The 17,106-nt window shown below is 41.6% G+C and overlaps 1 protein-coding gene across 2 annotated transcripts in view; it reads right to left on the minus strand.

Annotated features, from left to right (window-relative positions):
• Positions 1-1,200: 1,200 nt before the first annotated feature.
• Positions 1,201-17,106, minus strand: part of UBE2H (ubiquitin-conjugating enzyme E2H) — a 99,639-nt gene continuing 83,733 nt past the window's right edge. For both annotated transcript variants that reach the window (XM_012664790.1, XM_012664791.1), the window contains 2 exons: positions 9,280-9,408; positions 1,201-5,468 (listed from right to left, as the gene is read on the minus strand). In XM_012664790.1, coding sequence (XP_012520244.1) covers positions 5,344-5,468; positions 9,280-9,408 — 254 coding nt within the window. In that variant the 3' untranslated portion in view covers positions 1,201-5,343. The remainder of the gene's footprint in view (positions 5,469-9,279; positions 9,409-17,106) is intronic.

Consider the following 17,106-nt stretch of genomic DNA (forward strand, 5'->3'; position numbering starts at 1 on the left):
AGGATAGGAGCTCGTGGTGGCTCAGCCGGTTAATGGAAGAGTTGGGAATAGAACTCAGCTCTGGAGCTCAGTCCTTTGGCTAAGGGGTCAGTGAGGCCACATGCAAAGAACCTCTTGAATGTTTTGCTTCTGAGCTGGAGGCAGCGGGGTAGTGTGAGGGCTAACTTGCCACTGGGGGGGGACAGACACTGGAAGCTCACTCCTAGGTGGCCTCACCCTCCTTCTCTGGCAGGCAGATACGAAGCTGGGTCAGCTGGAGAATACATCGGGATGCAAGGTCGGAGAAAAGGAACTGGGAATGGAGGAGGAAACAGTGCAAGACAGTTGGGGCAATGAGAATGCACAACCAAAGGAAAACCATTCTCTTTGTCTTAGGGCAGCGGTTCCCAGCCTTTCTGGCACCAAGGACCGGTTTCATGGAAGACAATTTTTCCACGATGGGAGCAGGGGCCAGACCTCAGTTGGTGATGTGAGCGGCGGGGAGCAGCTGTAAATACAGATGAAGCTCCCGCTCACCTTCTGCTGTGCACCCCTCTTCCTAACTTTAATGGAAGACAATTTTTCCACGGATGGACGTGGGCCGGGTCCCTAACAGGCCGCTGGCGGTTGGGGACCGCAGTCTTAGGGGACTTCCAACAAAATCAGGTCTCTGTTAGACTAACTAGGCAACATCGCCACCTGGCGGCCACTGTGGGCAAATGCTTTAGAAATAAATGAAAAACTGGTCTAATCCAGTGATCAGCTTCCCAGGGAACCCGGCCCCTCCTCCCCACTCCCGGTTGAGGCTGGACTTGGCAGATTGGCCCCAGCAGGAGGCGGCACCGCCTGTAAACTCCAAGCCAGGGGGCGTCCCTCACTGAGCAAGAATGGTTTAGGTGGTGGTGGGGTGTAGATGGGGACTTTTGGGCTACAGGATTTCACAGAAGAGCGAGTTTTCAGGGCTCTAGAGGAGAAGCCTCATGGGCCCTTTTATAACCAGCAGTCATGCGAAGTTATCTGAGTTCCAAGTACAAGGGCTGGACTTCTGGGCACGGCTTCTTAGTTATGACTGCCTGAGGGTGATACTCCTTTCCCAAACTAATCCAGCCATCCGCCTTGCAAGAGCTGCTCAACGGAGGCAGATGAGCAGGGAGGGGGGTTTCAGAAAACAGGCTCAGCATCATCGTGCCGGCTATTATCTCATTGATCAAGGTCCAGCCATTTGCCAAGGTATATACACATTTTATTTAAAAAAGTTTACAGTTTTCATTATACACAACTATTAAGAGGTTATAGTCAGAGGAGGCATTTGTCCTGTTGACAGACGTGCCCACTAGATCATCACAATGCAAGGAAAAAGGTGGAAGGGAGGAGACAGGGCGAGGAAAAAATAAGCGATAAAAAGCTTAGATTTCAGTTAAGGGCTGGCAAGTCCCTTTTAATCTCTTCAAGTATCACACAATATGTACCAAATACAATCAGTAAATAATGGCCATTTCTTCCCAAGCCCACAGCCAAGACAAGTATTTGCTAAATTAAGAGCCCTGGCCCTTCCTCAGGTGAGTGGAGAACCTGCCCACTCGAGGGCTATTAACTCCCTTCCCCAAAGGACGTCCACTCCCTCCAGTCCCTAATGGAATTGCCAGGGTGTTCAGTGGCCACAGAAAGTACGAACATGGATTCAGAAGTCCAAAGAAATGCGGTTCTTTGTGCCCAATCATAAATTATTTTATTTCATTCAGCATGGCTGTGAACTCAGTTAGGAAGTTGATGAAATAAAACTCTTGCTAACTTTTGTAAACGGCTTTCACTTTTCCGAGTCACTAAAACACAGAAGGGCCACATGCCATTTAAAATCGAATACTAGTTTCCAGAAACTCAAGTGTCTAGAAACTCGGCCCACAGAGGCCAGCAGAGGACCTGCCATGATTCTCAGACACCCCAATGGGAGGCCTAATACAGCAAGGTCAGGCCAAGGCCATCCAGGACTTCAGGGAGCTGACACGCCTCAGGAGCTTAGATCAGCCAGTTGGCAATCAGAACAGCTTTTGGAGTGGACAAAAAAATGTTAGGTACTAGAGAGATTATATGGCAACTTCTGATAATTATCTCATGAGTATAAAATGCTGGTTGAAACTGCACAGTAACCTCAAGGAGGGCAATGAGAGTGAAGGCAAAAAAGCCAAAATGCCAGTGTCTAGGTTGGTTACAACTGAACCTTGACCCACAAGGCCCTGGTGCCGGGGTTCCCGGAGAGCAGTGGGTTCAGTGCTGCTGTGTTGCAGCCATCCTGCTCGTTGGTGTTTGGCAAGAGCTTGAGCTGTCATTTAAACAGGGGCAAAGAATGGCCTGTGCTGGTAAACCACAAGGTAGGGTTCAAAAACTACAGGTTCTAAAAAGGGAAAGGAAACTGCCAGAAGCAGCTCTGACCTACTGCCACTGCCGCCGCCACCACCACCTCTAAAGCCAAGAATGTTCGCCTTTGCCCAGGGGTCTGGACGTTTTCCTGAGTGTTAGCAAGTGACAAGCTTGGTCAGCTTGGAAAGGCTTTTGGTGTTGAAAACACCCCCGCTCCAGACTCGCTCTACCATCTACTACCGGGGGCCCAGAGTCCTCGGATTCACTGCCAGGCCTTCTCTCAGATCCTGCTGTACCTCACGCTTGGTCTCCTACTCCCACCTCTCCCAGGTGCAGGGAAGGGACTAAAAGCATAAGAAGGGATTCTGTTCAACCTATCAAAAGTCAATTTCCCAGTGGAGGGGAAAAGCCCCACACAAAGCCAAAGCACGCGTGGGACCAAGGTGAGTGCCCTGACAGACTTGCACAGAGCGAGAGGGTGCAGTGGGACGTGCGCAGCAGTCATAGGAGCTTCCACTGCCGAGAGAGAAGCCTAATCACACCCTCACCACACAGACCCGGATGGACGCGGACACACGCACACTCTCCCTCCGCAGCCGCACTCAGATCTGCTCAACCCCTACAAGTCCCGTGGCAAGTCTTCATTTGGGAATTCTGCACCTCTGCTGTCTGGTGCTGGAGCTCTGATCAGGTGAGCAGATGTCTTGTCATTAGAGAAACGTGGGACCAGGTGAGGGGCAGAGCTGTGGCACTGCTCACATACCTTCCCTAAACTGGGGTCTACTCGGGTTTTTGACAAGATCAAAAGCAATTCCTATCTGGACATTATTTTCTTTGAAAGGTAATTAGAACACTATTGTTTATACGATATTGAAAAAATACAATTTTTTATTGTTTGAACTCAAATCACCACCCAGCACTTTAAGCCTACCCTAAATAGCACCTACAATAAAGGTTATAGCACAAGCACACTGCGAAGTCAGCAGGTAAGCAAGTTAGACAGTGCCAGCAGAGACCCTCCCTCCCCCAAAGCAATGAGAAGACAGCGTGCTAGGTAAGAGTGAAAGTACACCATTACATGTTAAATAGTTAATACTACCCTTCCAACAAGCCACGGATGCTAGATAGATAACTCAGTACGGTTAACTAACCACAGCCCTACATAACTGCACTTTTTTTTTTTTTTTTTTAAAGAAAACCTTTTGCTCCATGCCCGTAACTAACATAAAATAAGTAAATTCTTTGTCTTTTTATTTAGGAAAATAATCATGCTAAAAGCAAGTTGTACTTTATATAGATTTTCAAAGAAAAAAATTGATTGTGCTTTTTGAATAAAAAAAGATACGGTATCTTCCAACCTCATTGACTTAAACCTTGTGGAATACAGCACTTCTAAACTAAAAACACACATCAAAAAGAAAAATTATCCCAGTGGGATGTTCAAAAATTGTCTTTAGAAGGTTTTAGGATTGGCTAATTCTGCTACTATATCCTACTGGTTGCAGCGAAAAAAGAATACAGAGCTGCTGTCTAAAACTTCTCCCAACTGCCCTCCAAATTCAGCAGGCAACACTCAGGTTTGAAACAAACTCTGTGGCAACCTGGACATATGGTTAGCTGAGTCAACATTTGATTAGCAGGCCTTTTAAACGATTTCCTCTTAACATACACAGGAGAGAATATTTTCTTCCTTCAGGACCTGTTCTACTACATCATATTTCTGAATCCCTTCTTCCTATTGAGTCACTTTCTGAAAAAAGCTGTGTTTGTTTTTCTCATGTAGAGTTACTTTGGGTACAAGAACCTTTATTTGTTCCAATTATTATTCATTTTAAATTCAGAATGTGTGTTGGGCCTAAAATACCCATTTCCCACTCCCACAAGCAGATGATGACCAGGCTGCTGCCAAGAGCAGCAGGAAAAGGGAAAACAAAACCAAAACATGAATGCAAGTACCCAGGGCTTCGCAGCCCCCAGACGGGTCTTCCTCCTAAGTCTCATGGTCCACTGAGCGGCTTGTCTGAGGAGGAGGCCATCTCTTGGTAGGTGGAGATGAAATCTGCAACCTAAGCACAATTCACACACGCACACCACCCTCCCCCCCAAAAAAAACCACCACCAAAAAAAACAAAAAACAAACAAACCCCACAACCCTCACATTTAAAGCTCTTAGTCCAGGTTAGCGGTCTCAAACTGGCCAAACACTAGGATTAGGATGTGACTTTGCACATGTTCTGGATGAGAGGAAGCATCGTCCCAGTCACCACTCCTCCTGTCCTGTCCTCACAAGAAAGGTCTGGATTACAAGCTCTACCCCAGGAAACAGAATTGGATTCAGGAAACACTTCCCAAAGCAGAACACTTGTGGCTGCAGGGCCTGGTAGCGTGAAGGGCAGGAGTCGACATAAAAATGTATTTAAGATCTGAGTCAAAAAAGATTGTTGTAAGTTTTAATACTCCAATGAGCTCCCTGTTTCATACTGCTACTCCACAGAAATGGGGCCACCTAGGATTCAGGAAGGAGCAGCTCTGATTCTTACACGGCAGGCCTCTTCCTCCCCAATTTTTCCCTTTCCATTTTGAAAAAGCACTATTCTATCTTCACATCCAAGAGCTGGTTGGTTTGGTTTGTTTCTTTGGAACCATCGATAAAAGAAGCAACTTTTTCCTGTTATTTTACTCCTGTCTACCTATCAGAGCGGCTATTTCTTTTGACAGTTCAGCAGCACACAGGCTGACTTGGCCAAGTGGACTTATGAATGCATGCATTCGGACCGCATATTGCTACCAAAGTGGAATGTGGGAATATGCTATGCACCTCAGGTTGAGAAATGACCAAGAAATCAAGATCTAAAGGGTGATATATAATATATATATATCAATGCTATTATTCATAAAAACCTTGTTTAGTAATAAAAAAAATTGCTTTGTTTAAATATGAATATTATAGTCTGCTTCTCATGGTTAGGAAATAATAGTCTTTCTGAAAAGCAGGTGCTTTTTCTACTACAACTCCATATCCTGGGCCTCATCTTCCGAAAAGTCAGACATAGAACTCTCCGACGAGCTGTCACCGGTGCCCTCTTCCTGCTCTTTCAGTGCCTCCTCCGTTGCGTATTTCTGGATGTACTCTGCACAGGGGGTGAGGAGACAGAACACGGGCAGTGAGTGGGCAGGCATGTGCTTCAGCGACCTCCAGGCTGGCAAGGCCCGGGAGGTTCGAACTTACCTTAAACGCCAGGGGATGACAAGGATGAAGCTATCATGGCCACCAAAGCTAAGGAGAATCCCACAGGGAGACTTCTTGGAACAGAGCTTATGCATTTTGACCCCCAGGGGAAGGGATTATGAGGACAGGTGATGCAGAAAGATACACCTCATTCCTGTCCTGGACTCCAGGGCCTGGAAAATGGGAACCCCAAACTTTCTTCTTACTTTTCCCTCCCAGGTAGAACAGGACTAGTCATGATTCCATAGTAATTTATAAGGAAATCCCCCATCGTTTTTAGATTTGCAGTTATATAATTACAGTCAGCCCAGGTCTATTATTTTAGGAATAGATTTTAGTCTAAACAGATCCTGCCTGTCAGGTTTTCGAAGCAGCTGGTAAAAACCGTTGCTCAATCTGCTCAGGAATGAGCTGCTATGTGGAGATACAACTAGCCTCTGAGTGATTCTATCACGTATTATTTACCTGAAGATTTATGGCGCTACAGCCTAGGCTGAATCTGCTGGCTTAAAAACATTTTAAGAATTGCTGAATAAACAAACTTGTTTCTAAAAACTCTAAATGCATACTGTTTAAGTAAATAGCCTACACACAACAGGAAAAGAAACATATCCCTGTGCTTTGTTTTTTCTCCTGCAAAGGTGCAGGGACTTAACTGCAATAGGAAGATGAGGTGAACGGTGAGATGGGCCTGCCACATTTGAATAACCAATGCAGGGCCTAGCTAAGAATATATATATTTTTTTAATATTTTAAAGAGTTGTTTCGAAAAAATAAAAAGAAAATGTGACAGAGATCACATGTGGCCAAATCTGGCCTTGTACAGAAAAAGTTTGCAGACTTGTGACTTAGAGCTCTTCAAATTCATTGTAACAAACATTTATCCCGAGATAATGAGATTAAAGTAGCCCATGACTAAGTAGGAATTTACATTTTAGAGTGAGAGAAATGTTTATTAAAGCCTTAGAAATTCTATTTTTACCCTCTAATGGGTGGGCTATTTTGCTTCTCCCTTTGCAGAAGTGGCTGCACATTGACACTGTTTTGACACTATAATTCGATACTATCAGCATTTGATACTGTCAGCCTTCTTTAGTATATTCAAGGAAACAAATGTATATTAAACAAATGCTTATTAGGACAAGGCCATTCAGGAGATAGAAAAATGAAGACCAAGGTCACTAATGAGGAGGAGAGAGAGGAAGACAGAAGGCAGGAACTGCTAAGTGCCATCAGAGGAAAATAGTCCTGGAAGGGGACTGGCTGTGGGCCCAGGCGTCAGTCCCAGCCACACTGCCCCCTAACTTCTGCCAGCTGCAGCCTAGAAGAGGCTGTTCCAGGGGAAAGGCTTTGCCTTGCAAACAGTGGCTGGGATGGTAAAACACAACATCAAGAGATCACTACTTACATTCCAAGGAAGACTGCCTTAAAAAAAAAAAAAAAAAAAGAAAAAGAAAAATGAAAGCACCATGTTTATCTTTTAAAAAATCTGAAGCAAACTAGGCAAAACGTAAAGGTTATAGTTGAATGGTAGGTATGTGGTAGTTTACTCTCTATTTTTTTCTGTAGGTTTGAAACTTTCCATGACTAATGAAGTGAATGTAGTTGGGTTCCTGAAACTCATCCAATTTGATTGTCACATATTGATGCATTAAGAGGAGTAAAGGCAAAGATGTTGATTCCACCACAGATCCCTGAATGGCAGGCTAAGAGGCCGCCCAGCAAAGGGCTTTGAGCAGGAAGAGGCAGCTTCAGACACTCCAGTGGTGCCCAGTGCTACAGGCTGTCCAATATTTAAACATGTTTTCAAATGGACACTTAAGACAGCAATGACTAAATGTGAATGCTGACTCATGTTCAGGGTAAGAAAGGATATACACGTTTACCTGTAACGTTAGGTAGTTGGGTTTGTGGTAACTACGACACAAACGGAAATGTCTAGTAGGCAGCCTGGGAGAGGTCAGGCCCCGACACACACGACACACACGTTTGCAAATCCTCTACCTGGAGGAGATTAGCTGAAACTGTGACAGGTGAATACGCTTCCCAAGGGGTGGGAAGAGAAGAAAGGGAGACTGAAGACCAAGTCCTAACAGACTGATCACATTTAGGAAATGGAATGAGAAAAGTTTCCAGAAAGGTGGGGGCTAAAGTAAAAAAGCTGCAGAGAGGTCCAGGAAAATGGGACTTGAGAAGGGTCTAAAGGATCAGGAAGAAATGGGGTCACAGATTTAGCAGAGGGGGAAAAACAAAATAGACCTGAGGAGTTTAGGGTGAGGAAGCAAGTAGTTTGAAAATGAAAAGGAAATAAATAGCATGACTCCTAAGGGAGCCCACAGGAGCATATAAAAGCTTCTGAAATGGGGAGAACTCTGACAGTCAGGGGTAGAGGAGGAACACTGTGCTGGAAGAGGGCAGTTGGGGGAACAAGATCGCCAGCTGAAGGGGGGAGTGAGTCTGAAACATAAGGCAGGACATCTCTTATTTCCAGTAGGAAAGAACAAAGAAAAGATTGGGGGTGGAAAGTAAAGGCACAGTAGGAAACAGGGATCATTGAGATCAGGTGTGATGGCCAAGATTTTCTCAGATTTCTAAGGAAGACAAAATTGATAGCCAACATTAACATTTCTGAAAGCTAGGACGCCCAAAGATAGAGCTGGCCATTCTAAGGTATATGCAGGTTGGTTCCTTTTGTAACTGGGTCTATAGCAGGTAAGTACTAAAATAGGGCTAATGTTAAATTGCTGAGACATAACGAATATAAGAACTATAGAAATATACTTTGCATCAAGATATCTGTGGTTTGCAGACACTGTAAAGTGATTCCTATGTCAAAATTTTAATAGTCTCACAACAGAATTTTATCTGGTTGAAACGAACTGCCATTTTCTTGAAATACATGTTTGTTTGGCTATGTAGGTATTCTGCTACAAAAATTAGATATTAATTAGCAAAGTACTTAAGTAAATGAATTCAACCTAAGTAAATTAATTACAGTAAATTTATTTCTACTTTATCTCAACAGAAGTTCCAAACTATACCCTGTAGAGACCTAGGAAGAATGAGAAAAATAGAAGGAAAACTATAGTTCAACAAATAACCCTAAATACTCCTGTTTGTCTCATACCTGCAAATTTAAGAGTGAATACCTACATATTTAAGCTCTCATAAATGATTTCTACTGCCATTTCTTGCAAATATACCTTAGAGGGGCCACATATTTTGAAGAAGTCAACATTCTAGACTGCTATGCAGATGGGCAAGTCATGCTAAAAACTGAATAGATACCAATGCCTGCCATTTGTTAAGAAGAGCAGGTATGTTTGCACGAACTTTAAATTCCTTTCCTTTGTAGTGGAGGCTTATGTATCTACACTTTTCACTGTGAAAGTTCTCAAACATACATGGAGCTAAAAAAGACAATCCTATGAACACTAATAAACTCACATGGAGCTTTAGATGTTCTTTTGAAACCTTATTTTCACTTCAATGAAATTCACATTCATTAACATGTAAACCATTTTAAGAATGGGAAAATAGGATTCTAAATCCTAAAGGATGAGCAAACTGGTGCTACCACCACTAGCACTAGAGGCTGTTTCTTTTTAGGCCTGAGAAATTATTAGGAACCAAGTAACTTAAAGACTTTTAATGACAAAAGCCCAACAGATTTAAGCTCTTCTGTCTTCAGGTTAAATGATTTGCCCTCTTACCTTTAATTTTCTGCTTGTATTCTTCTGGTCGGTGGAGGTACATGGCTGCAGCATCACCATTGAGAGGATCTATGGGGTTAGGATAGGCCAACAACTGGGGCAGGAAGGATTCAAATATATTGGTAAGATCTGAAAAAACAAAAAAACAAAAGCCAGAAATACATCATGCTTGGGAACAGGCAAGTTCACATTAAATTCACTTGAATTTAGTCAAAACTGCTTACCTTCTTAGATATTAAACTACATGGGGATGATTTTCCATACAAGTGTGCTCCATTACATGTGACCTATATTTTATACGCATTTCAATACCAATTAAAATTTTAAAAAATGTAATTTTAATTTGAAGAACCAGATAAAGATATACCTGGTATTCGCTTTGAAAGGCAATTTTCCCAATTCTATTTCACTCCATTTTCCAAACCAAGAAGAATTTAGAAATTCTATATACGTTACTTATTAAAGCTTGTGCCAACATTCTACAGCACCCTATATTCCTACAAATGAGTAATTTCTTAACACAGCCATTTGCTTCAGCTTTCAGAACACCCCACTCTGAAAAGTATTCAAGTGCCAAATCTTAAAAGGAGTGAACATAATTTTATAGGCTTGACATTTAATTCTCCTAACTTCTAGCAGAGGTAAATATAACCAGTTTTTAAATTATTCTGGGTAATGAGAGTAGGAACCTATATGGACCACTTAAAACCATAAATGTTCTTAAGACAAACACCAATTGACCTGCATTTGTTAACAATCATCTTAATAAACATTTATTAACTTCCTTCTTGCCAGCTATACACAGATGACACCTACATATACAGTTAGCAAAAAACAACACACACCCTGCAGTTACCTAGTGTTTTATGAAGGAAGCAGGTCTTTGGAGCCAGGGTGTAACATAACGCACATTCCCCTTAACTTCAGAGATGCTGTGACTTCTATTTCTCTAACTTACTCCAGCTACTCTGTCATGTTTTATATAAAACACTCCTGTTTCTGGAGGGAATGCTGGAGTACAGTGAGTAGCATAAAAAACTACTCTTTAATTTATTCTGCTCTTTAATGGATTTTTTTTAAAAAACAATGAGCATTTTTATGCAGTATTAGACAGGAATGCTTTGCCAAGCCACATCATTTGAGATTCATGTTTCTCAGGCCAGGGGTGATTTTGCTTCCCAGGGGAATCTGGCAGTGTCTGGAGAAATTTTTGGTTGTCACAACTGGCATCTAGTGGGTAGAGGCCAGGGATGCTGCTAAACATCCTACAATGCACAGCACAGCACCCACAACAAAGAATTATCTGGACCAAAATATCAGCAGTGTTGAGATTTCAGAAACCGTGTTCTAGATAAAAGGGGGTGGGCAAACCTTTTTGTAAGGGGTCAGAGAAAATACTTTGGGCTTTGTAGGCCACATATGGTCTCTGTCCTAACTACTCAACACTCAGCTCTGCCACTGTAGCACAAAAGCAGCATAGGTAAACAAGTGGGCGTGGCTGTTTCATTAAAACTTTATATACAAAAACAAGTAGCCAAAGTTTGCCAAACTTTGCTCAAGAAAACTCTACACATAAGAGGCAGCTTTTATCATTATAAAGTTAAGAACTGGTCAAAGAATAATCTAGAACTGCATTATTCAATAGAACTTTCTGCAATGATGAAAATGTTCTGTATGTGAACTGTCCAAGGAAAATCATAGCCACTAGCTACATGCGGCTATTGAGTACTTGAAATATGGCTAATGTGAATGAGGAAATTAATTTTTTATAAATTTAAATAACCACACATGGCTAGTAGATCCTGTATTGGACAGCACAGGTCTAGAGAATGATGGAATAGAAAGTCCCATGACAGCTAGCACAGTCCTGTTCTCACGCACCAGGTGTTGACACAAAGCGGCTTTTCCTTTAACCAGAAGTTATAGACTTGGGGTGATTTCACTTTCATAAGGCTAACTTCAGAACAGTCCCAAAAAACCACATTATTGATTCTTACATACCAGGAAACAAATGCTGAAATTCCTACTCAAAAAAGTAAAGCAAAGACTGGGCCCAGTGGCTCATGCCTATAATCCTAGCACTCCAGGAGGCCGAGGCGGGAGGATCGCTTGAGGTCAGGACCAGCCTGAGCAAGAGTGAGATCCCATCTCTAGTAAAAATAGAAAAAATTAGCTGGGCAACTAAAAAAATAGAAAAAATTAGCCGGGTGTGGTGGTGTGTGCCTGTAGTCCAGCTTTTCAGGAGGCTGAGGCAGGAGGATCGCTTGAGCCCAGGAGTTTGAGGTTGCTGTGAGCTAGGCTGACACCACAGCACTCTAGACCAGGCAACAGAGGGAGACTGTGTCTCCAAAAAAAGGAAAACAAACACAACCTTCTGAGCTAACCCCCAAACTATCTGCAGTAAGATTTTCATTACTGTTTTATTTATAAAAAGGAAGCAACATATTCAACATACCAATTAATTATTCATGGTACAAAACCATTGAAAACTATTTGTAAAGGCTAAAGAATAGAGAAAAATGCTTATGCTTGAATGTTGGGTAGAGAAAGGCCGTAAAAGGCCATGTTCTTTAGAATTACAACTATATACAGTGTATATGTATAAGAATATTTTTAAAAGTGATGTCAAGGCAATAGGCTGGTAATTTCTACTTTTCACATTTCAAGTGACACTTTACTTCTTTTACCTTTAAAAATAACATTTTCCTATAAATACGTCCTTTCTACTTTTGTGTATGTTTGAAATATCTAATCAAACATGAAAAGTCTGAAAATGTTTTTTTCTTCTTTACCCTTGGGTGGGTGAGTTATTAAAAGCAGTGGTAGAAAATACCAAAAGGTAAGCAAATTAAGAGTTTTACAAACTGAATGTGACCCCAGAGCAGGGAAGAGTTATTGTTACATTAACAGTAATAATAGTAACAATAATGACAGCAGGTTAACAGCACTTACTACAAAGCCCGGCACTCTTAAGCACTTTGCATATGTGCTCTTGATTTCACTACAGCCAATGATGTAGGTATCATTACTATCTCCATTTTACATGTAAAGAAAATGAAGTACATGAAGGTTAAGTAACTTGCCCATGAGGCTAGATTTCAAACACAGGCTTACCCACTATCTGCCTCTGTTAATGGACAAAACACTGTTTCAACTTTCATTATGGCACAAGCCTCCCACGTCTCTGCATCAAAATGGCATGCCCTCGTTTGCAGGGAAGCCAAAGCCATGGCCAGAGATGACCACTCTCCTCCCCGAAGTTTCCCTTTCTCACAAGTGCAAGGCCAGCAGGATGGGTTCTAAATGGAGAGTGTTCATGTGTTTCTGTGGCTACTTCGCAGGGGCACCGTGCTTGTTTTCAAGTGGTGCAACCACAGAAGTAACCCACAGATACCTGCGCATGAATAGCTGGGGGCTTCTGCTGCCACACTATTAACAGGTGCTGCTCAAAAGGATTAGCTGCTGAATGCTCCTATCAAACCACAAAAACCTTTAGAAAAACAAATTATAGGTTTTATTCTAGTTCAGAAGCACTTCAGGGCTAGAGAAATATTGCAGACAACATATTACATAACTAGGGGTTTCGTATGTCACAGGAAGAGATTTTATACCCTTTTGTACTACTTTTTTAAGTTTCCTCAAGCTACCAGTAAGTGACTTTGCATATGCATTTGTTCCAAACAAAAGAACCCTTAATTATTGGTTCTTCCTTCCTGTGTCTACTACTGTCTTCCTGTGTTACCACACTTTTGATCCATTTTACAGATGTGCTGAATCACACCTGTAAAACAGAAGAGCAGAAAAGGAAAAGCACATAGCCCAGTTTTGGGTGAAGATGACAACTTTAAGAGGCCAGGATGTCACAGCTATGACCATTTTAAAGCAGTAGAGCATTCCTGAAAGTGGCAAGCAGAATGTCACTAGGGAGAAAGTCCTCCTGAAGGGAGTATCTCTCCAGTGTGTAAAAAATCTTCTTTCAAGACAAATATGTTGGCAGAAGAGACCTAAATTATAAACCAAGAATGAAATAAACATACTCGTCTTTGGAAAAATTCATCATAATGAGCATTTTCCCTTGTAATTATTAATAAAAACATATCAGTTCAAAATCTTAATTTTAAAAACATTAACGTTCGACTTTTGAAAAAGAGAGAGCAGAGGTCACTCAATCTAGAGATTATAGTCAGCTGGCTCCATTTCAGGCTGCCTTAATTTTTAAAGGAAGTCTTAAGATCCTGAGCAGTAAAATTTATGATGAGTAAACAGTCCTTACGTTTGTCTTAGACTAAATCAGCAGTTACAAAATGTGGTTCCTTAGGACTTACTCTTCAGTCTGATCTTACAGTATTAATGTTAATATTCTAACACTCATACCTCAGTTTAGGCATATGAGCTAATGACTTATATTCGTATTTAATTTTTTAAATCACCCAAATCATAATGATTTCTCAACAAAAGCAGCATCATTTACCTCATTCAGTCTAGAGCAGTGTGGTTCCCAGGTAAACCTACCTCCTGGCTGTCTATCAGAATTACCTATGGAGTTTTTTCAAAATATGCTTGCTGAGGCTTCATACCTACCCCCAAGGCTTCTGATTTAGAACTGGCTGGCATCTGTATGTGTGTGATAGGTATCTGTGTGCAAATGTACAGCCAGGGAACACGACCTAGCGTCCTCTATCCCCAAAGACCAAATGGGAAGGCAGAGGCCTTTGGCTTGTCAGTTCCTTGGGTCTGGCAGCTAAGCAGCCTATCCTGATCCTTTCATCTTTCTTTTCTGCACACTGCTGTCACCATCACTTTCTCCAGGTGGAGTTATGACAAACCATAAGCAGAAAAAAGCAGATCCATTCTAAAGGGGCACTAAAGAGCTGCTTTAGAGGAAAATCGGTGGTGGCAGGATGGTTTAGGATATCACCTAACACATTGTGGACATCTTGCAGAGCAAATTCCATTAGGCTGAACTGTCTCCAGCAAAAGGGAAGCTGGTTCCTCAGTGGTGAACAACAGATGAAAAACCTAAAAGACCACAAGTCTAATCTCAGGCTTTCCACTGACTTGCTCTTTGACCTTGGGGAGGTCTCTTCCTCTCTGCATCTCAATTTCTTCATCTGCAAAAAGAGAAGTATAATACTGCTGTTCCTTACAAGGAAGTATCACACATTACTAATAATGACTATAAGATAAGCTTCAAACTGCACCAAAGAAGTAAACTATTAATACATATATGACATCTTCTAAGAGTAGAAATTGCAACTACCTGTATCCCTTAAAGAATGCATGTTAATTAAAATGAGTCGCACTGAAAAAAAGCACCAATTCTTAAAGTAAAGCCACCCTACTCCAGGTGATTCATAGTGAGATGGTACATGGCTTAAAGGAGCAAACACGGGAGGGGATGAATCACATATCTCATGTTTTATTCTTGGCTGTTTATGAACCAGTGACCATAAGTTATTTCTTTTTCCTCTATTTCCTTTGAACATTGAAATGGAAAATTTTTGTAAAGTAGGATGCTTTCTTCAGGTTAAAATCCCATGGACGCCCAAAGCCTGACATGGTCTGCCCCACCAGGAACCGCAATTAGTAAGCAGGCAGTCATCTCAGAGACTTTAACTCACATAGTCTTCATTTGTTCTTCACATTTAACACTGAAAAATAAATGCTATACCTCAGAAAATACCACCATCATATAATATAGTCACTGCCAGGTGCCAAGAACCATTAAAGCCATTCTCCCTTCTCAAAAGCCACCCAATCTCACACCCTCTTTCTACTTCTACTCCCTGTCCTCCAGATGCTCAATGCCCTGGGTTCCTTCTTCTTAAAAACAAGTAAAAAAAATGATTTGGGAGACAGCAGCCCCTTGTTCAACAGTATGAATTCTGTGGTATTTGTATTTTAAAAATTAGCTTTGCACATTCTTACTCTGGGAAGCCCATCATCTTATAATTTGAAAGAAACAGGTCTATGCTGATAACTACCAAATCTCTGTAATTGGTCATACATATTTCTAATTGGTTCTTCATAGTCCCAGTCTTATCAAACTTGACATGCCTAAAATTATTCTCCTGAAAACCCATTCCCTTTCCCTAAAGAAGGGTATAGACTGACTCCACCACCTTGGCTCCAAATCTCTTAGGAGGAATTTGTCCCTAGGTTCCAAATCTCTTAGGAGGAATTTGGTTAGGCTTTCTTCCTTTCTTCCACAGGCTCAGTTTCCCAGACTTACTACTTGCCCTACCAAAATGCCTCTAATTCCCCTTCTATTTCCCCTGATACCCTGACATGTAATAACGTCCAGCCCAATACGTCATTCCAGCCCTGGATCAGGACTGCCATCTCCTGAATGGCCTTCGATGCTCCAAACTCTGGCCTTTGTTATCAGAGAAAGCTTCCTTAAAACAATCACTTAGGTCATGTCACACGAAGAGCAAGTTCCTCTTGCTCTCATTCAAAACCATGCATACTCTGGAGCATGCTATCCAAACATATTTCACCATCCCTCTCCTGTCTGTTGGAGGACTCCTGATTTCCCAAGTTGAAAATCACAGAGACAGTCAATACTCTCTAGGGCGTTTGTTCTGTAATTCAAATAAGGAGCAGAGCTGAAAGGAGAGAAAATAAAAATCCTGCTCACAACTAGCGAGGTAAAAGGATGAATAAAAGTCACACAAAGTTGATTCTTGTGGTCTAGAACCGATGATTCCCTCTGTCACTTACTGTGACTTACGCAGATCTCTCCCCCCATGCTTAAGGCCATTATCATTACAACTATTGGCTAAATAAGTTGGGGTCACCTGGGAATTAACTCTGTCATCCGTATCTTTGATTACGGGAGAAAAGCAGCTGCTGACCTTTCAAAATTCCATTGCTTATCTTATAAAGAACTACGGAATTCATGAACTGTCAAGCAAGTCATAAATTTATAATTGTTCAAAATAAAACCAACCATAAAATTTCATCTCATTCATTCACCAAGTTTTTTTTTTTTTTTGGTGTGTGGGGGGTGTTATCTACTATATTTATAAAAACTAGGTAGCGAATCTGGCGCGGGGGTAAGACTGAAATAGGGCAAATAAGATTTCCAGATTTCCTTTGGTTACTTAATAATTTTGGGCTGATTAGTAGATCTTTACCTTCCTCCCACTTTACCAGCTCCTAAGGAGTTGTAATATTAATAGATTTGAGTTTTTTACTTTGATTTTCCCCTGCCTGCAATCTGTGAACATTAAAAAAGTGAAATTCTATAAGAAAGGAAGAGTAGTCAAAAACCTATATACTCATCAACTGGAGAATCCCACATTACACACGATCAAGCAGTTGTTAAAAATGAAAAACCTGAGAGGCAGAGGACCCTAAAAAATGAGAGGCAGCTCCTTGAGGAACACTTCAATAAAACCAATCAGGAATACCCTCAGATAGGCAGGCAGACTTCAAAGAAGAAATGGTTTTGAGATTGAAAGTAACATTCTCTAAACTAAATTGAACTCAACTTCAATGGCAAAAAACCCATACCTCTAGCTGTTTTGAGGGCATACATATGGCAAGCTGGAGCAGCCCACCACAAAGACATCCTGTGGTACCGTGGCCCAGACCCAGCTGGCCACAGAGCTTGCCATGCTGTACTTAGTTTACTGAATGCTAACAAGCTGCAAATGGAATAATACATCTTGCCACCAACCTGCTAAAAGGTGAATTCAAGAATGTGTAAAAGAAGACAGAATAATGGTCAAAAAACACATGAAAAAATGCTCAACATCTCTAATCATCAGGGAAATGCAAATTAAAACCACAATGAGATATCACTTTTCTCCAGTGAGACTG

The sequence above is a fragment of the Propithecus coquereli genome, unplaced genomic scaffold (genome assembly GCF_000956105.1).
Source record: "Propithecus coquereli isolate 6110/MARCELLA unplaced genomic scaffold, Pcoq_1.0 Scaffold91, whole genome shotgun sequence".
In the NCBI taxonomy this organism is placed as follows: domain Eukaryota; kingdom Metazoa; phylum Chordata; class Mammalia; order Primates; family Indriidae; genus Propithecus; species Propithecus coquereli.